This window comes from Pipistrellus kuhlii, unplaced genomic scaffold (assembly GCF_014108245.1).
Source record: "Pipistrellus kuhlii isolate mPipKuh1 unplaced genomic scaffold, mPipKuh1.p scaffold_m20_p_28, whole genome shotgun sequence".
In the NCBI taxonomy this organism is placed as follows: Eukaryota; Metazoa; Chordata; class Mammalia; order Chiroptera; family Vespertilionidae; genus Pipistrellus; species Pipistrellus kuhlii.
In genome coordinates, this window is record NW_023425527.1 from 1,408,831 (window position 1) to 1,426,301 (window position 17,471).

At 44.0% G+C, this 17,471-nt stretch overlaps 1 protein-coding gene across 3 annotated transcripts; it reads left to right on the top strand.

Moving 5' to 3' along the window:
* Positions 1–1,136: 1,136 nt before the first annotated feature.
* On the top strand, positions 1,137–15,767 carry COIL (coilin). Of its 3 annotated transcripts, none has more exons than XM_045587340.1 (7): positions 1,138–1,430; positions 3,791–4,835; positions 4,964–5,047; positions 5,453–5,500; positions 8,447–8,516; positions 11,910–12,004; positions 14,796–15,767. In XM_045587340.1, the coding sequence occupies exons 1-7, from the start codon at positions 1,186–1,188 to the stop codon at positions 14,880–14,882; spliced, it is 1,674 nt and encodes a 557-aa protein (XP_045443296.1). In that variant the 5' UTR covers positions 1,138–1,185; the 3' UTR covers positions 14,883–15,767. The 3 variants fall into 3 exon arrangements, with proteins under 3 accessions (XP_036310062.1, XP_045443296.1, XP_036310061.1); XM_036454168.2 differs by having other exon boundaries at positions 1,140–1,430; positions 3,713–4,835; XM_036454169.2 differs by lacking the exons at positions 8,447–8,516; positions 14,796–15,767 and having other exon boundaries at positions 1,137–1,430; positions 3,713–4,835; positions 11,910–12,009.
* The last annotated feature ends 1,704 nt before the right edge of the window (positions 15,768–17,471 follow it).

Here is a 17,471-nt window from a genome sequence, read left to right on the forward strand (position 1 = left end):
CACTGAGCTAGGAAACAAGAATATGCAGGGGCTGTAAGATGGTCAGGTTATACTTCTAAGTACTGGTTCTAAAGTGCACGATGAAAAAAATAAATAAACTGCACGATGAAAAACACAAAACAGAAAAACAAAGTACAAGTGACAAGGCCTCTCTCTGTCCTGTTCCCCTCCCTGTCCTTCCCCTCTGCCTGTCATAAATGGACAGATGTTTTTATCTGAAGCTCTGTGAAATGGCAGAGTCCTGCCGGTGAAGGGAGAGAGCACTGAGATTTGGGCCAGAGAAAAGACATAGGTAACCATCTTAACATAGGTGGTCCTTTACTAGTCCAGTAACCTTAGTACTTAACTATTCTGAACTTTTAATCTTCAAAATGGGAATAGTAGTAATAATAATAATAATAATAATAATAATTCATAACTTTGTCATGAAAACTAAAAGAGTTAATATGTAGGAAAATGGAATGGAATTGAATGATGTAAAATTTCTGATTACAGGTTAATAAGAGGGCCTGTTTTTATATATTTTAAAAATATATTCTATTGATTTTTTACAGAGAGGAAGGAAGTATAGAGAGCTAGAAACATCAATCAGCTGCCTCCTGCACACCTCCCACTGGGGATGTGCCTGCAATCAAAGTACGTGCCCTTGACCAGAATCGAACCTGGGACGCTCTATCCACTGAACCAAACCGGTTAGGGCTTATATTTTAATGTGAATGGTGGTAGGAATTAAACTGCTAAGGACTTTAAATTCCACTTTTAAGAGGGTGATTAATTTTTTAATGTTAATATTCACAATACACTAGGAACACCATCTATGATGAAAAGTTTGTCAACCAAATGTATTTGGGAGTTTAAAAACATTCTTTGCGTAGACTAGCTAATATCTTAGAAGACAAATGCTGAGAATTGCTTTATCAGAGAATTTACACGGAGAGATGCCCAAACTGACACTCTACATAGCACTCGGTAGGAAAGGATAAGGGGATTTTATTTATTGGTGTGCTTAGCCTGGACTGAACTGAATTGAATCCACACCTCTCCGCGTTGCCTTTCACGAAGGCTGTAATAGCCACTTGCCTCCCATAGGTGGCGCCCGGCGGGCGGCTGCGGGGGGCGGGCCGCCCGAGCACGCCTCCGGGGAGCGCTGTGGCGCGTCTCGGCTTCCGTAGAGCACCGAGCAAGATGGCAGCCTCCGAGACTGTTAGGCTACGGCTCCGATTTGATTACCCGCCGCCAGCCACCCCGCACTGCATGGACTTCTGGCTTCTGGTCGACTTGAACCGGTGCCGGGTAGTCACGGATCTCATTAGTCTCATCCGCCAGCGCTTCGGCTTCAGTTCCGGGGCCCTCCTCAGCCTCTACCTGGAGGGGGGGCTCCTGCCCCACGGCGAGAGCGCGCGCCTGGTCCGCGACAACGATTGCCTCAGGTGCGCGCGGCGGCCCAGCGGCGCCGCCCGCTCTGGAGGCCGCGCGTGGATCGGGGTGGGTGAGGGGTGGGCATGGGGACGGGGTGAGACCCTGAAACCGCGCACTCCTGGCCCGCAGAGATTCTGATGAGTCGGGGAGGAGGAGGGTCCGGAAGGCGCCTGGTAACGGGCATCCCTCCCGAGGCGTGGGATGCGGGTGGATGGTGGAGCGAGCTGGGAAAGCCCTGATGCCGCCTAGGGGCAGGGCGCGGGTTCCTTCCCGCCGTGGTCTGCTAGCGCTCTTTTTGTTTTTATTTTTATTTATTTATTTATTTATTTATTTTAAAATATATATTTTATTGATTTTTTATAGAGAGGAAGGGAGAGGGAGAGGGACAGAGATAGAGAGCTAGAAACATCGATGAGAGAGAAACACCGGATCAGCTGCCTCCTGCTCACCCCCTACTGGGGATGTGCCCACAACCAAGGTACATGCCCCTTACTGGAATCCAACCTGGGACCCTGCAGGTTGCAGGCTGACGATCTATTCTATCCACTGAGACAAACCGGTCCTGGCTAGCGCTCTTTTTAAAAAATATATTTTTTTTATTGATTTTTACAGAGAGGAAGGGATAGAGAGTTAGAAACATCGGTAAGAGGTAAACATTGACCAGCTGCCTTCTGCACACCCCCTACTAGGGATGTGCCCGCAACCAAGGTACATGCCCTTGACCAGAATGGAACCTGGGACCTTTCAGTCCGCAGGCCAAGCTCTATCGACTGAGCCAAACCGGTTGGGGCTCACTAGCACTCTTTTATTCAGCTGGGCGCTGCATTAGGTGCTCCCGGTGCAGACCTGCCTGAGGCCGGCCATCCCCTGGCGGCTGGGGTGCGAGAGAGCCAAGCAGAGGGAGGGACCAGCTATGTTCTCTTCCTAACGTGCAGCCTGTGCAGCCTCCCAGGAGATGGGAGTCATTCTGGGTCTCCCTGGGCGTGTTGTGGCTCACTTAGCTAGGTGTGTGGACCTCCTGGGTGACGAATAGGAAAACAAACGTTTTAAGTATGCGTTGGGAAATTTAAAAAAAATATGCTGCTTTGGTACTCGCTGTAAGCACCTCTGAGAGAAAGGTGCCCTCGAGTTTTGCCCACTACCAGACAGACTAGTCTCTCCCCCAATGAGCCCGGAACTGGGGTTCAGTTCAGTTGGAAGTGGGGCTCAGCACAGGAGCTTTTGTCTCCTTCCCGCTAGGGCAATCCAGTAGCACAGTCAACAGTCCGTTCCCTGTGCGCAATGTGCGCGCCTCTGGGACTGCCTTTCGCTGCTCGGCCTTACAGCCTAGATTCCCTCTGTATGAGCCTGGGTCCCCAGGGTCTCACCCACAACTGGGGTTCAGTGCTGTTGGAACTGGGGTTCAGCACAGTCCGGAACCTTTATCTCCTTCCTGCTAGGGAGCACCAGCCAGGCACTCAGCCGCCCCTCCTCTCCGGCTCTGTCCTCTCCCCACGTGCGCACAGTGTCTCCGTATCTTAGGCTTTTACAGTTCCTCTGATTTTACTTCTGGTTTTCTCTTTCCTTTTAGTTGTAGAATTTCCAGTCAGTCAACTTTCCTGTAGTTCTGGATGATGTCCACTTTATATTTTAGTTGTATTTTTTGAAATTTTGTGAGGCTGCAGTTAGGTGTTTAGCTATGCCGCCATCTTGGTTTCTCTCCTCAGATACATATAATATATTTTAAATGTTTTTATTTCAGGGAGAGGAATGAGAGGGAGAGGGAGAAGGAGAGGGAGGAGAGAGAGAGAGAGAGAGAGAGAGAGAGAGAGAGAGAGAGAGAGAGAGAGAAACATCGATTATGAGAGAAACATGGATCAGCTGCCTCCTCCAAGTCTCCTGTTGGGGACTGAACCTGCAACCTGGGCATGTGCTCTGATCGGGAATCGAACCAGCCACCTCCTTGTGCATGGGACGACATTTAACCAACTGAACCACAGAGGCTGGGCTATATTTTTTATGATAGAATTCTAGAAATGAAATTGCAGATTTAAAGGGAATACCTTGCATTTTGATAATACAACCCAGTTTAGCAAATGTTAGGGACACAGTAAGTAGTCAATAAAAGCAGTCTTGAAAGTTGACCATAAGTGATGCCATGTAAACCATTTTGTCAAAAAGAGTCTTTGTTCTTCAGCGATTTGATGATCTTTCATTGACTGATGGCGGTGACAGTTTGCAGTCATCTCAGTATATATAACAACGTCCTGGAGACATAGTTACTCACTAGTTTTCTCTCTTGTTCTTTTGATAGAGTTAAATTAGAAGAGAGAGAAGTCGCTGAGAATCCTGTAATAGTCAGTAATGGTGATAGTACTCATTTCTTACCTAGAAAAGCAAAGAAGCGGTCACTTAAGTTGGAGGAGGATGAAGAAACTGGTGACAGGAATTCAAAGAAGCATTGGAAGAGGCGAGAGAACAACAACAACGAGAACACTTTGGATCCAGAGCCAAAAGCTGTCACAGATCACAATGGCAGGGGGAAAAACAAAAGGAAATACAAAGCCGCACCTGATGTAGTAGATGAGGATGACAAAGAGACCAAGAGAAAATCACCAAAGAAACGTACATATAGAAAACGGATGCAGAATCCCAGGTCTTCTAAGGCACAGACAGTGAAAGAGCGGACAGCACAGAAGTGTAGTCCTCTGAAAGGTTCTCCTGCTCGAAGCAGCCTTGTGAAAACCAAGAGGAAAGGTGGTGTCGAAGAGAGGAAAGGTGGTGTCGAAGTCCCTACAAAAGATAGTCCCAGTTCCTTCTCAGAGTCTGAGTCTTGTCATGATTCATCCAGCGAACTTTTGAGCAATGTCATCTTGGAGGTCAGAAAGTCCTCAGAGAAAGTATCAACTGCATTATCAAAGGAAGGGCCCTCTGTAAAAAACACAACTACAAACAAAGTAGCTACAACAATTGCCTTTAACTCTGCCACCATCGAGGACAAGACAACCAGAGCCTCAGACTCCAGCTCAGACTCGAGTTCAGATTCAGATGACCTTAGCGACGCGTCCAAGAGCTCCCCGGAGAAGACAGCGGGGCTCTTGAAGCCAGGGGGCCTGCTTGCAAGCAGGGGTCGTCCGGGGCCGGGGCCTGCAGCACAGACTCTGAATGCTCCTGGGTGCAAGAACTCTGACTCAAATGGTGGCAGACAGCCCCCTCCGGGGCCTCCCGGCGCGACTGTTCCTTTCAGTTTGGGAAGAGGTTGGGGTAGAGGAGAGGACCTTCTTTCTTGGAAGGGAATTCGGGGTCGGGGCATGCGGGGCAGATCTCCCGGTCGAGGACGAGGACTTGCTGTTCCCCTTGTTTTAAATAAAGACGCTGAATATGAGAAGCAGCAGCATTTAAATGAAACAGTAACAAACTCTTCTACTGTCATCCAGGCAAGTAGTCTTTATTGTGAGTTTACCACTTCCCCGTTCCCCACAGAACATGTCTGGAGTTGATGTCATGGGTTCACATTTTCTCACCAGTAACCAAGTCACATAACTAATAAGTACTGTTTTTTCAGAATCCATTACGGACACAAAAGGACTACAGTCTATTACCACTCTTAGCAGCTGCCCCCCAGGTTGGAGAAAAGATTGCATTTAAGGTATGTTTTAAAACAACAGTTACAACAAAAATATTATTTTCCCTCCAAGAAAAATTACTCATTAGAGTATATATATATAAATAAACATATATATATACACACATATATGTATGTACACACGTGTGTGTATGTGTGTGTGTATACACACGCTTCCTGCCAGATCATATCTTACACCTAGTGTGTAATAGGTGCCAGTAATTGTTTTTTAAATGAATAAAAATGGCTTAGGTTAGTGTCTAGAATATAGCAAGTGTTTGATAAAAGAAAGCCATACGTATCACCCCTTTCCCCAAACGATTGGAATCCCTGTTTTGCTACAGATTTGTGGTCAGGCTCTGTGTTTTCTCAGGGATAGGGACCATGGGACTTATGTATTTCTGGACTTTTTTGTTTGTTTGTTTTTAGCTTTTGGAATTAACATCCGATTATTCTCCTGATATCTCTGACTACAAGGTAAGACTTTTTATTTAAGAACTAGAGGCCCAGTGCATGAATTTGTGCATCAATCAGGCTGGCCTGTGGGATTGGGCCAAAACTGTCTCTCAGACATCCCCCGAGGAGTCCCAGATTGCCAGAAGGCACCCCACCAAGTACACGATTGGGTCTGGGAGGGACATGGAAGATTGGCCAGCAAGGGCGGGGGGAAGGGGGAGAAGGGGTAGGGAGAGGAGGAGACTGTGAGAGGGCTTCAGGGTATGTCTGGCCCATCTTCCTCAGTCCCGATTGGCCAGACCCCAGCAGCAAGCTAATCTATCAGTCGGAGCATCTGCCCCCTGGTAGTCAGTGCACATCATAGCAACTGGTTGGCTGGTTGACTGTCTGCCCCCTGGTGGTCAGTGCACATCATAGTGAGCAGTTGAGTGGCCATAGTATATCATTAGCATATTACGCTTTGATTGGTTGAATGGATGCCGGACACTTAGCATTTTAGGCTTTTAATATATAGAATAATTGTCAGTATATTAAAGAAGCCAGTCATATTTAATACTAGAGGCTCCATACATGAAATTTGTACACAGAAGCAGAGGTCCCTCAGTCAGGTCTACACCCTCTCGCAATCTTGGACCCCTTAGGGGATGTCCTACTGCCGGTTTAGGCCCAATCACTGCAATCTGGGACTGCTTGCCTGCCTGCCTGATTACCCCAACTACTCTGCCTGCCTGCCTGATATCACCTAACCACTCTGCCTGCCTGCCTGATCATCCCTAACCACTCGCCTGCTTACCTGATCACCCCTAACTGCTCACCTGCCTGCCTGATTGGTCCTACTGCCTCTGCCTGATTGCCCCTTACTGCTTGTGCCTTGGCCCCTGCTGCAGCTGCTTCTTCCAAAAGGATGTTCAGAATGATATCCAGAAGGTCGGTCAGCTGTCCGATCTAATTAGCATATTATGCTTTTATTATTATAGATTGTCAGTATGAATAATGCAGTTTTATTTTTTTGAGTAAACAGTGCTGTAAAGTAAAAGAAAATATTACCAAACTGTAAACTTTTTAATAACATCACTGTGAAGTCTCCTAGTGTTGTTTTCCTTACACTTGGGAAGAATATAGAATGAGAATAACGAATTTAATTTTTTTATTCATTTCTTAAAAATTATCTTAGACACACAGATTTATTTGAGTACTCTTCTCCCATATCCTAAACATTGAAAGAAAATAATAAATAGCTCTCATCCAGAAAATTGGATTGTTTTCATCATAGGAATATATTTTACATATTTGTGAATTACTGGAAGAAAATGTAAACAAACCTGTCTTGGGCAAATCAAAGTGTTTTGTCTCCCTACATAAGTAACTAATTTAATTCTGTGATATATGAGGAAATGGGAATAAATATATAATCAAGACATTTCATAACTTTGCAAACTGTGATTCTAGGTGGTATTAAAATTTACATTAAGTGGTTGTTAGTCATCATAGTTATTACCATAGAAAGCTATTTACTTTATTTCCTAGTAGTTTTAGAACTTTTTTGAAATTGCTTTCAAAACCATTTTGAGAGAGAAAATTAGTCCCACTTTTTTTCTTTGACCATAAGTTCTCTTACCTGCTTGATCACTGGCTTTATTATTTTATATATTTTTTAAATCCTCACTGGAGGATATTTGAGAGAGAGAGAGACAGAGAAACTTCAGTAGGAGAGAGACATATCAACTGTTGCTTCCTGCACAATCTCTGACCAGCTGGGGTTGGAATCTGTAACCAAGGTACTGCCCTTGACTGGGAATTGAACCCGAGACCCTTCAGTTCGCTGACTGATGCTTCAGCCACTGAGCCAAACTGACCAGGTCACATCGCTGGCTTATTTATTAAGCTTCGCTTCAAAGCTCAAATCTCCCTGCTGCATTTGTACCCATGGGATTTGAATTTATGAAGGTGGCTGAGGGAGAGCCAGAGAAGCCAATGCTAATGAGAGAGGAATGTATTACTTACATTTCCCAAGAGAAGGGGCAGTGCCACACCCTGCAGTGACACGGAGGAAAGGACCTGGGGGTGGTCAGGAGGCAGAAGCAGGAGTGAGGAGAAAGCCTAGGCCAGAGCCTCTGTGGTGTTTCCTGGGGACAGACAGGCAGGGTGCAGGATACAATCTAGGATTGGCTCGTTTCAGTAATGAGCAGGCTTTGGTCTGTAGGGCTATTCCTCGTGTGATACCTGACCCTGGGGTGATTAAGATTAGGGAAAATAGACGAGGCCGGTTTGGCTCAGTGGATAGAGCGTCGGTAAGGGGACTGGGGGGTCCCAGGTTCAATTCCAGTCAAGGGCGTGTGCATTGGTTGCGGGCGCATCCCCGGTGGGGGGTGTGCAGGAGGCAGCTGGTCAATGTTTCTAGCTCTCTATCCCTCTCTCCCTTCCTCTTCCTTTAATATATAAGATATATATTAAAAAAAAAAAAAAAGATTAGGGAAAATAAGGGTTTGCTGTGTGGGAGTATCATTTCCCCTACATGGTGATTTAACAATATTTTTTTTATTGAGATAAAATTCACATAACATAAAAATCCACAGTGTGTTTTTTATTTTTATTTTTTAAATATATTTTATTGATTTTTTACAGAGATGAAGAGGGATAGAGAGTCAGAAACATCGATGAGAGAGAATCATCAATCAGCTGCCTCTTGCACACCCCCCACTGGGGATGTGCCCGCAACCAAGGTACATGCCCTTGACCGGAATCGAACCCAGGACCCTTCAGTCCGAAGGTTGACGCTCTATCCACTGAGCCAAACCAGTTTCGGCAATATCCACAGTTTAAGCCAGCGGTTGGCAACAGGTGGTGATGTCTAAAAGGTTGGCAACCCCTGGCTTAAACCATTTTAAAGTATACAATTCAGTGGTTCTAATATATTCGTAATGTTTTGTATGTTGATCTTTCAACTTCAACTTTTATTTTTGAAAGGAAGGAAAAATCTTGAGCCATAATCCAGAAACCCAGCAAGTAGATATAGAAATCCTTTCATCCAGACATGGTGAGTCTTCTAGAAAAGTATTTGAAAATGTAGGCTTTCCACATCTCATTGGTTTCTAAGTAGCTGTGTGCACGGAAGCTGCTGTCTTTATTGGCCTCATCCATGATCAGCTGGTGCTCTCCACCTCCTCTGTCAGCACAGAACGACCCGGGCCTGAGCCCCACTGGCGGAGTAGAGTGTCCGCTAAGAGTTATTGGATTTTCCCCCCAAAGCTCTTAGGCAAGTTGTTCTTATTACTGTAATTATATAACTTCATAAAAATTACATACACCGATGAAAATTGATGTCAGAAAATCCTTTTTTTTTAAACCTAAGTTGAATGCTGATGCAGAAGTGTTGCTAAAGAAAACTTGCCGTTAAGTTTTGTGTGGTTGGGTCAGCTATATAAGAGATTGAGAGGAATTTGGTAAAAATCTGGGAAGCTTTTGCACTTAAATTGCCTTGATAGTTTTTGCATTCTTGCATCACTATAAAAAAAAAACTCAAAACTGGAAATTATGCAAATTGCAGGCATACATTAAGGATATGACTTATAAAAGAAAGACGCTCTAGTTGGTGGGCTCCTAAGATCTGTTCAGCTCTATTTCAAAAGATTGGCAAATGAACACATTTGTGTTGTGAAATCAAAATCAAGTATCTAAAATATTTGCATATACACAGTCCACACATTATTCTGCCTTATCCCTGATTCACCCTGTTCATTATTGGTTCTGAAATCGTGGAATGACAGAGCTTGTACTGTATATGGCTCAACTTGTGTTGTGTTGTAGGGTCCCTGACCAGAGACCAGGGGAGATCCCTTTTCTTTAGCAGACCCTAAGGCAGTTAGTTTCTATTTGTGTTTAAATAAGATAATAATGTAATCAAAACTCCAGTACACAGAAGTTAGTCAAAAGGGTTTTGTTAATCCTCACCCGAGGACATTTTTTCCTTTGCTTTTTAGAGAGAGTGGGAGACAAGATGGAGGGAGGGGGAGAAAGAGAGAGAGAGTAATATCTATGTGAGAGAGACACATTGATTGGTTGCCTCCTGCACGCTCCCTGCCTGGAGCCGAGGATCAAACCTGCAACCCAGCCTTGCTGGTGTTTCTCAGTGGTTGAGCCTAGACTTACGAACCAGGTCACAGTTCTATTCCTGGTTGTGGGCTCGATCCCTAGTAGGGGACATACAAGGAGGAAGCCAGTCAATGATTCTCATCATTGAAGTTTCTATCTGTCTGTCTGCTGTCTCTCTCTCCCCCTTCCTCACTGAAATTGATAATTAAAACAAAGAAGCAAAAAAACACTCTGTAACATATTGAGGTAGTTATTGTCCTGGACCAGGAATCAAACCTGTGACCTTTAGGTGTGCAGGCTGACAGTCTAACAATTGAGTAACACCAGCCAAAGCCAAAAGGGTTTTTCAACAAAGTCTCTTTAGGCTATTAAGTAAATGATTAGATGTAACCTACACTGGTTTCCCAGCTTCATTCTGATAAGGTTTCATTTGAAGAAATCCCTCTTCTTAGGAATGGTGGACAAAGACATTAGTCCATGGTCAAATTCCAAGGCCATGGCTGGATCATTGCTTCTCAGGTGATTGACAGTGATGACATCTAAATAGAACTTTTCTTCTGGGGAATAAGGAATGGCTTTATCTTTTCCAATAGAAATACTGGTAGTCCTTGCTTTGCATAGTTCTGATATCCATGCACTTCAGTTACCCTGGTTTAGATACTACCACCAGTCCTTCAGTGACATTGAGTGTGTGTGTGTACATATATATATATATATATATATATATATATATGTTATTGTATTTTATTGTTTAAGTATTACAAATAGTAGTACATATATCTCCTTTTTTTTTCCCGTTGACCTTCCCCCAGTCTTACCTACCCCCTGTCACATGCTCTCATCCCATCCCCCGACATTGAGTATATTAATGAGAGTAATTGCATAAGGTGCTGCCAGCTCTTTAGTCCACAAGTCACTACATAATAACAGATGCTCATCATAATCAGTGACTAGCCACTTTTTTCAGTCTTTTTTTTTTTAATGGATTTCCTATTTTAATATATTTTATTGATTTTGTACAGAGAGGAAGGGAGAGAGATAGAGAGTTAGAAACATTGATGAGAGAGAGTCATCGATCAGCTGCCTCTTGCACACCCCCCACTGGGGATGTGCCCGCAACCATGGTACATGCCCTTGACCGGAATCGAACGCGGGACCCTTCAGTCCCCAAGCCGACGCTCTATCCATTGAGCCAAACCGGTCCCGGCTTTTTTCAGTCATGATGATCGATCACTGTGCTTCTGTTACTCGTTTCCCGTACACACAGCAAGGTGTGTGCCTTTGCTGCTCCCTGTCCCTCAGTGATAAACCCACACGACACTTACAAAATGGGTAGTTGAAATAAGGGGTTGGTCAACAAAGATGAAAGCACAACAAAGAAACAAACAGTGACATCCAAAGCAAGTTTGAAATTATAGAAGAAACAGCTAACCATAGGAATAGTGATACTGCGGTTTACATGAACTTCTTGACTTAAATGAGGAGGGCATTGGTGATGAAGGTGTCCCAGAAGTGATATCGACCAAAAATTTCCCAAACTTCTCAAATTTCTCAGAGCTATTTCATGACATTAAAAACTCAAGGAATAAAATATTGAAAGCTGAAGTGAGTATGACAGTTCTGCAAGTAATACAAAAGATTCTATCATTGTTGCCTGACAAGAAGGTAAGTTCTATTCAACTACCCTTGATAAGAAGGTAGTTGACAAAGAAGCCGTGCACTTTAATTCTCAGTGTTTCTAATGTTTTAATTACAATGTGCTACATAAATACTAATATTCTTTTAATTTCCTCGTATAGTGAAGATTTTAATGTTTTGACAGAATTTTGTAGAAATTGTGGATCAATCGTATGGTAATTTTCCCCATGGATTACTTTATTGTTTTGCGTGATTTCAGCCTTTTTTAGGGTCCCACACTACCATGCAAAGTGAGGACTGCTGTATTACTAAGTAGTAAGCATGTGTAATTTCTGAGGACATAGCAAGATAGAAGTATTTGCAGAATTCAGATTACATTCCCTTGTTGAAACATAAGTTACTTTTTGGGATTATCTTGTGGTTGTACATTCTTTTCTGGGAATACTAGTGATAGTGTATCAAGCTCGTCCTCCCACTTTCCTTTGATGAAGGAAATATTATCCTGGAAAGGAGCTCCCGTCTGCTGGTGCAGGGTTTTCTCAGGACTCCTGTCATGGAGCACTCCATGTCGCATGTGTGTACCCAGCCTCCACATCAATGCAGTTTGTTTGCGATGGTTTTTCTAATGATGTATGTTGCCTGTAGAAGAATTTTTTCACCACCTCAGAGTGACTTACTGTCTCTTCTTCCTAACATCTAGTTTCATCGATGAAAGAGCCCGGGAAATTCGATTTAGTTTATCACAATGAAAATGGATCTGAGGTCGTGGAATACGCTGTGACACAGGAGAGAAAGGTAGGCGTGCTTCTCTTCTTAGGATTGCCGAGTCATTTGTTCTCTCTCAATTGATTGCTGGTGGTCTGCAGCTTGCTGAACTGCATATATTAAAATCATGAAGGAGACCTGGCTAGTGTTGCTCAGCAGTTGAGTATGGACCAGGAGGTCAGAATTCGATTCTCAGTCAGGGCACATGCCTGGGTTGCAGGCTTGATCCCCAGTGTGGGGTGTGCAGAAGGCAGCCAATTGATGATTCTCATAATTGATTTTTCTATCTCCCTCTCCCTCTCCCTTCCTCTCTCTGAAATCAATAAAAATCTTTTTTTAAATTAAAAAAATAAAATCATAAAGGATCTGGGTCTTTAGGATGTCTGTCCTGCCTATAAGGTGGCATATTAATGCCAAGTGTTCAGTTAGGGCATCATCTTGGACCTTAAAGAGCCTTTATGAGAAGATGCACAGAGACTAGATTTGCATAGTCATCCTAATAAAAGAGTAATATGCAAATTGACCACACCTATGCTATACCCACAAACCACGCCCACCAGCCAGTCAGGAGTGAATATGCAAATAAACTCAACCAAGATGACTTCAGCCACAGAGAGCAGGAGAGAGGCTTGGATTTCCCCAGCAATGGAGGAAGCCAAGCTTTCTGCCTGCCCTTGCCAGCCTCAGCCTCCACTCAATACTACAAAGTTTCAATGATAGAAGATAAATAAATCCCAACAAAAATGACAGCAGCCACAGAGCTTAAGAGAGCAGGAGGCTTGAGTTGCCCCCGGAGATGGAGAAAGCCAAGCTTTCCACCTGCCCTGGCCGGCCCAAGCCTCCACTCCAGGCTACAAAATTTCAATGATAGAGGATAAATCCCAGATACGAGGGCCTCTGTGGGAGGCATGGCTGGCCTGCAAACCACCACAGGCTCCTCACCCAGGCCACCTCATGCCCCCACCCTGATCTGGGACACCCTTCAGAGCAAACCAGCTGGCTCTCATCCATGAACCAGGCCTCTATCCTATCTAATAAAAGAATAATGTGCAAATTGACTTCAACACAAAAGATGGCTGCTCCCCTGTGGTCAAAGATGACTACCCCCATGTGGACACAAGACGGCCACCACAAGATGGCCAGCAGGGGAGAGTAGTTAGAGGAAAGATCAGGCCAGCAGGGAAGGGCAGTTAGGGGTGATCAGGTCAGCAGGCAGAAGCAGTTAGGGGTGATCAGGCAGGCAGAGAGGTTAGGGGCGATCTGGCAGGCAGGGAGACAAGGTAGGGGCAATCAGGCCAGCAGGGGGCAAGGTAGGGGTAATCAGGCTGGCAAGCAGGGATTAGGGGCGATCGGGCAAGCAGGGGAGCAAGATATGGGTATTAGACCAGCAGGGAGGGCAAGGTAGGGTTGATCAGGCCAGCAGGTGGGCAAGGTAAGGGCAATCAGGCCAGCAGGCAGAGGGATTAAGGGCAATCAGGCAGACAGGCAGGCTAGGTTAGTGATTAGGAGCCAGTTATACCAGATTGCCAGAGGGACGTCAGACTGCCGGTTTAGGCCTGATCCCACAGGGCCTAGGATCAGGCCTACACTGGCATTTCAACATTCTCCAAAGGGTCCCAGATTGTAGAGGGTGCAGGCTATTTGAAACTAGAGGCCTGGTGCATGAAAATTCATGCACTGGAGGGGGGTACCTCAGCCTGGCCTGCCCCTTCTCACAGTCTGGGAACCCTCAGGCAGGAGTTGACCCAGCCATCAGGGGAAGGTGACACCCCATCACACTTCTGCTGCTGCCACTGCCGGCAGCGCAAGCCTCAGCTGGCCCTGGTTACCTGAGCCTCAGGTGACCCTGAGTGGTTGGGCAGCCACCATCTGAGGCTTGCCTGCTCCTCAGGCCAGTCCTGGCCAGCCGGGCAGCCACCATCCGAGGCTTACCTGCACCTCACGCCAGCCCTGGGTAGCTGGGGGGCTGAGGGGACTGGGGGACTCTGGAGCCAGGCGTGTGGAGCTGCTGGACTCACCTGAGGGTGGGCCCATCTGTGCCAAGTGCCTACCACCCCAATGGGGCTGAGGGGACTGGGCACTCATCTTGTGGCTGTGGGCGTTGCCATCTTTGAGGGCATGGCAATCAGTTAACATATTTTCTCCTTATTGGCTGTGGGCATTGCCATCTTTTGTGAGGGTGTGATGGTCAATTAGCATATTCCCTCTTTATCAGATAGGATGCTACAGATACTGCCTTATAAGTTTCATTTTTGGGGTTGAAATGTATTCTTGGAAACTGTTGGAAAGTTAAGCCTTAGAGACTTGCTTCTCCATGCCTTTTCAGAGGGCTAAAGCGGAGCCTGTAATTACCTTTTTTGGACACTAGATGGCTCTCATCATTCATCCACATGGCCAAGTGCTCAAATTTGCTTTCTATTAGAAAAATGTGAAATACCTCCTGTTTTTGGCAGCATAGCAGAACTACAGAGCTGCACAAAACGGCATCAACAGTCTATTGATAACCTGTCCACAGAAGCTTGTTAGGCAAATCCTCGTGACCCTTTGTAACCAGCTACCCCTCACTCTGTGCCAACGCCCACAACCCCTGCTCTAAATTAAAGAAGGTTGAAATGTGCTTAATGTAAAATTTAGCTGCTTTTGAGGTAAACAGGTTTTATGCACTAAATAAACTCAGTTTATTAGGACTCAAATTTGTCCAGGACTTCAACCATTCTACATAAATAGAAAGAAATTTACTTGACTGATGTTTTTAACTAACTAGAACCTATATGATCTCATAATGAAATCTCTAAACTGAATATTTTGTATTTTTCTTCAGATCACTGTTTTTTGGAGACAATTGATTGATCCAAGACTGATAGTTGAATCTTCGAGTAACAACACATCAAGCACAGAGCTTGCCTGACTCTGACCTCTCCACCTTGTAGTGTATAAATGCCTTGTTTGTGAAAGTGACTATAACCTGAACTTTAAAAAAAAAAAAAAAGATTTGAAAGGTGTTGCAGTTTTCTATCTTTGCTTTACTGCATAGGACAGAATACCTACCTCATCATTGAAAATAACATGGATGTGTTGCTTTCTAGTCTTTTTTTTTTTTTTTTTTTTTTTCAGGTTTAATTTTAGTAACAAACATTTTTTAAAATGACATTCCCTATAGGCATTGTTACATTCCAATATGTATTGTTTCTTCTCTTTTTTATTTTATTTTTTGACCATCAAGTAGCCATTGTCAGAAGCAGTTTATAATATCACGCATAAGAAAGTGCTGCACATCTTGTCTCAGTAAGTTTTATTAAGTAACATTTTAAAACGTGAAAGCATGTTACTTGAACTAATTTTTTACATTTGAGTTCTATTAAATGTGGAACCTCTTACAAATTTCAAGTATTTTATCCTTGTAATTGTTAAGAATTAATAAGTAGCTGGGTTTTTTGCAGGCAGTGAGTTAAGAAATCCTTTCACATTTTTCTCAACTTTAAAGTGGAGGATTTCCAGCGCCCCATGGACTGCAGGAAAGTAAGACCTGCAGTGTATGCCTGGGCAGAACTGTGCCAGCTGGGTGAGGGTTTACTAGGGGCTCAGACCAGGAATGTGTAACCTTGCTGCAAGATCCCGGCACCTGGCTGGGTGTGCTGCAGTGAGGACCATGAACAGAAACTTCCTTTCCTATCGCTGTTCCCCACAAAGCTAAAACGACTAAATATATACTGTGAAAACTGCTTTTAATAAAAGATCAGAACCCTCCTTCAGCTTCGTGGATTTTGAAATAAAACCATATTGAACTAAATGTTCACGCTGAGTCATCACATTTAGTTGAGTATTGCAAATCTCAGTTTGTTTGTTTTTTACGACAATGCAAGAGGTTAAAGTTTTCCAGAACAAGAAGGGTTGCCTTGAGTGAAGGGGCCGATGTTGCAAAGTTTGGTCAAACAGAGTCTGCTGTATCTGGGAGCTATTGGACAGTGAAGCTGCTGTCCAATTTTATTTATTCATTCATTTATTTGCTGTCCAATTTTAATATGCATGACATTGATGTGCACTAAATGTGGTTACTGATTTGTGATAAGTGTTACTTACTCCAGAATGATGGGACCTTGACATTGGGGTTCTTGTGTAGCATACTTTCCAGAATTCGGAGAACAAGGTTTCTAGTAAACACCAAAAGGTACATGAACAAATGCCCTGCTTGTGGGCTCAATCCCCAGGTGTGCAGGAGACAGCCAATCGATGATTCTCTCTCATCATTGATGTTTCTCTCCTTCCTCCCTCTCTGAAATAAAAAATATATTTAATAAAAATGCATGTGAAGCCGAGACCGGTTTGGCTCAATGGATAGAGCGTCGGCTTGGGGATTGAAGAGTCCCGGGTTCAATTCCGGTCAAGGGCATGTACCTTGGTGGCGGGCACATCCCCGGTAGGGGGTGTGCAAGAGGCAGCTGATTGATGACTCTCATCGATGTTTCTAACTATCTCCCTTCCTCTCTGTAAAAAATCAATAAAATATATATTTTTAAAAATGCATGTGAAGCATTTTGCACAGGACCTGGCATGTAGTAAGAGCCTGATGAGATGTTATCATCTATTTATTTATGTTACTATTATGTGACTTGCCCAACATCCTGTGCCAAATTTTCGGCAGAATTTGCATCCTCTTAATTTATTTTCATCTGTTAGAAATTACTAATGTCATATTTCATATTAGAGCTGCTGTGTGTAGACTTTCTTTTTTAATTTTAATTTTTTAAATTCTTTATTGCTTAAAGTATTAGATAAGTATTACATATGTCTCTTTTTTCCCTCATTGACCTCTCCCCGCTGCCCCCTCCCCTGTAGACTTTTTTTTTTTATTAATATATTTTATTGATTTTCCACAGAGAGGAAGGAAGAGGGATAGAGAGCTAGAAACCTCGATGAGAGAGAAACATCAACCAGCTGCCTCCTGCAAACCCCTTCTGGAACCAAACCTGGGACCTTTCAGTCCGCAGGCCGATGCTCTATCCATTGAGCTAAACCGGTTTCGGCTAGACTTTCTTATATATATATATATATATATATATATATATATATATATATATATATGTATGTATATGTGTATATATATATATATATATATATATATATATATATTATTGATTTTTCACAGAGAGGAAGAGAGAGGGACAGAGAGCTAGAAACGTCGATGAGAGAGAACCATCAACCAGGTGCCTCTTGCACACCCCCCACCGGGGATGTGCCCGCAACCAAGGTACATGCCCTTGACCGGAATCGAACCCGGGACCTTTCAGTCCGCAGACCGATGCTCTACCACTGAGCCAAACCGGTGCAGGCTCGGCTAGACTTTCTTTAATTGTATCTTTTGATAGGAGGAAGTCAGCTCCTAATTCTCATCAGTCATGCTTTTATTCTAGAAGGCTTAAAGGTTCAGTATAGTTTTTACCCCAGGGCTCTGGCCATGACCCCCACTTTGAAAGAGGTTATATTAAGATAATCACTC